The 2,500-nt window shown below is 45.2% G+C and overlaps 1 protein-coding gene across 1 annotated transcript in view; it reads left to right on the forward strand.

Moving 5' to 3' along the window:
* acsf3 (acyl-CoA synthetase family member 3) overlaps positions 1-2,500 on the forward strand; it is a 50,907-nt gene that overhangs the window by 44,291 nt on the left and 4,116 nt on the right. Inside the window, exons 8-9 of the mRNA XM_076286786.1 lie at positions 581-715; positions 1,229-1,340. Coding sequence (XP_076142901.1) covers positions 581-715; positions 1,229-1,340 — 247 coding nt within the window. The remainder of the gene's footprint in view (positions 1-580; positions 716-1,228; positions 1,341-2,500) is intronic.

Below are 2,500 nucleotides of genomic sequence, written 5' to 3' on the forward strand. Positions count from 1 at the left end.
GTAATGCATTTCATAGATGCTATCCAGTGAACATGCATGTTTGTTGGTTTTTGTGTATTCCAGGACTTGGCCTTGGTGCTTTAGCTCTAACGTTCATCGTCTACACAAGCAATGCAGACGCTAAGGCGGAGATCACACTGACCAGCGGCAAGCGGCAGGTGTCCTATTGTTCTCTATGATTCGGCAGCGGCAAGCGGCAGGTGTCCTATTGTTCTCTATGATTCGGCAGCGGAACGGTGGCAACGCTGGCGTAGCGTTAGCATTGAACAAGCTGAGCGTTGATTTGACTTGGTTCAACTTTCAGAACCAAAACGCGAGCGTATTCAATTGTCAGTTAAGGCAAACCTTTTGTGTTACCATGGGAACGAGATAGAACTTATTATGGTCTGAGCGTTCCGTTATGCTTGCCGCTGATCAGTGTGATCCCCGCCTAACACTTACTTGAGGAGCAAAATGTGTTGTCCAAATTTTTGTAACACAAATGCCGTGTGAAGTGTTTCCAATAGTGGAGCATAGTCTGTGTAGCTTGCTTAGTCTTAGTCTTAGTCTTGTGATGTGCTGGTTCTGGACTCTCCTGCAGGTGACACGGCGGTGTACAGGGATGGGGTGTACTGGATAATGGGCCGCACGTCGGTGGATATCATCAAGAGCGGCGGCTACAAGATCAGCGCCCTGGACGTTGAGAGGCACCTGCTGGCCCACCCACACATCACAGGTGGGAGAGGGGCCCATGCCTGTTTAAAGAGGAAATCTCTCCCTGTGTCTGTTTTTTTTAGAGTATATTTTTGGGGCTATTTATGCCTTTTTAATGAGGCAGGACAGTGGAGAATGACAGGAAGCAAGTGGGAGAGAGAGTCGGGGTGGGATCCAGAAAGGACCACGGGGCAGGAATCGAACCCGGGTCGCCGGCGTACGGTGCAGGTGCCCCAGCCAGTCGCACCACAGCCGGGGCCCTCTTCCTCTCTCTTAATTCATTTTCATTGTAATAAGCTTTATATACATGAAGAGTTAGCGTGTTGTAATAAGCTTTATATACATGAAGAGTTAGCGTGTTGTAATAAGCTTTATATACATGAAGAGTTAGCGTGTTGTCAGAGCATGTACGGACATTGTTTTGAAATATAATAGTAATTTAGTAAATCTAACAAAAATGTATATTGAAAATTTTTTTATGATGGTGTGGAAAAACAGAACCTTGTCTCTGAGACGTCTCCCCTGTGTGTCTCAGATGTGGCGGTGATCGGGGTGCGGGACGCCACGTGGGGTCAGAAGGTGACCGCGGTGGTGCAGCTCCAGAGAGGGGCCAGTCTCAGCCTGGCGGAGCTCAAGGCCTGGGCCAGGTGAGCACCCCTCTAACACATTCTGATGCTTTAAGAAGGCCAGGACTGGATGTTCTACACAGTGTACTATATAGTGCAGGGGTGTCAAACTCATTTTGGTTCAGGGGCCACATACAGCCCATCTGATCTCAAGTGGGCCGGACCAGTGAAATAATTGCAAAACATTCTTTGACAACTCCAAATCTCCAGCTTAGTTTTTTTCAGTAGGCTATGCTTTACCCTTCAGCCTACATTTGTAGCCTACATAATCACAAGGGATATATTAGATTATTACACATTTATTCAGAGAGGCCAATGAAATTGAAATAAAATGCATTTCACTCTCATAAACAACTGGTTTATTTTTATAGTTGAGTGGATAGGCCTACATTTTTACATCTGACCACCTGAACCAACTCACCACACTAAACTCAAGTGGGAGCTATGAAGAAAGTTAACATTCTGCCTTAAAAATGTAAATGTGCAAATGTATGAAAAATAAAATGAATTTAACAAACATAAGTTAGCAGTGCATGAGCAATATGATCAACTGATACGATTAGGTTACATCAGATCAAATAATTTTGTAGGCTAGGTGGCGGTGCTGTGTAATAGGCTATCCACCATAAAGGCCAGATCCTGCACCCATACCGGGCATTTAAATTGCTACTGGTCTGCCTTTTTTCTCCAAGAACTGTCCAATTTCCTCTCGTAGTTCAAAGAAACGCTTGAGTACGGCACCTCGGCTTAACCACCGTACTACAGCGTGGTATGGTAAGCCAGACAGAATGCCATTATCACTAAGAAAACAGTCAAACTGACGGTGAGTCAGACCTCGCGACCTGATTAAATTTACAGTTTGCACAACCACACTTTAACATGATCGATCCAAGTTTAGTGTTTTACAACACAACACTTCCTGGTGCAAAATACAATAAAATGCCCAAACATCTTGTCCTCCGTTTGCAGGCTGCACTTTGTCTCTGAATTTTGTCGCAACGCCTGCTTTTCTCCCGACAATGTAGCCAAACTGACAGCACAGGAATGGGCTAGAGATTTTTTTTTTTTTTTGACATAGTCAGAAATGTATTCTCTACAAGTCTGGGCCGGATTAAACCATCTAGCGGGCCGCATCCGGCCCGCGGGCCGTATGTTTGACACCCCTGATATAGTGAGTAAAC

Source organism: Alosa pseudoharengus, unplaced genomic scaffold (genome assembly GCF_046254945.1).
Source record: "Alosa pseudoharengus isolate Yale_2024_CS ecotype anadromous, Long Island Sound unplaced genomic scaffold, YU_APseudo_1.1 YU_APseudo_1.1_scf_16, whole genome shotgun sequence".
Lineage (NCBI taxonomy): Eukaryota > Metazoa > Chordata > Actinopteri > Clupeiformes > Clupeidae > Alosa > Alosa pseudoharengus.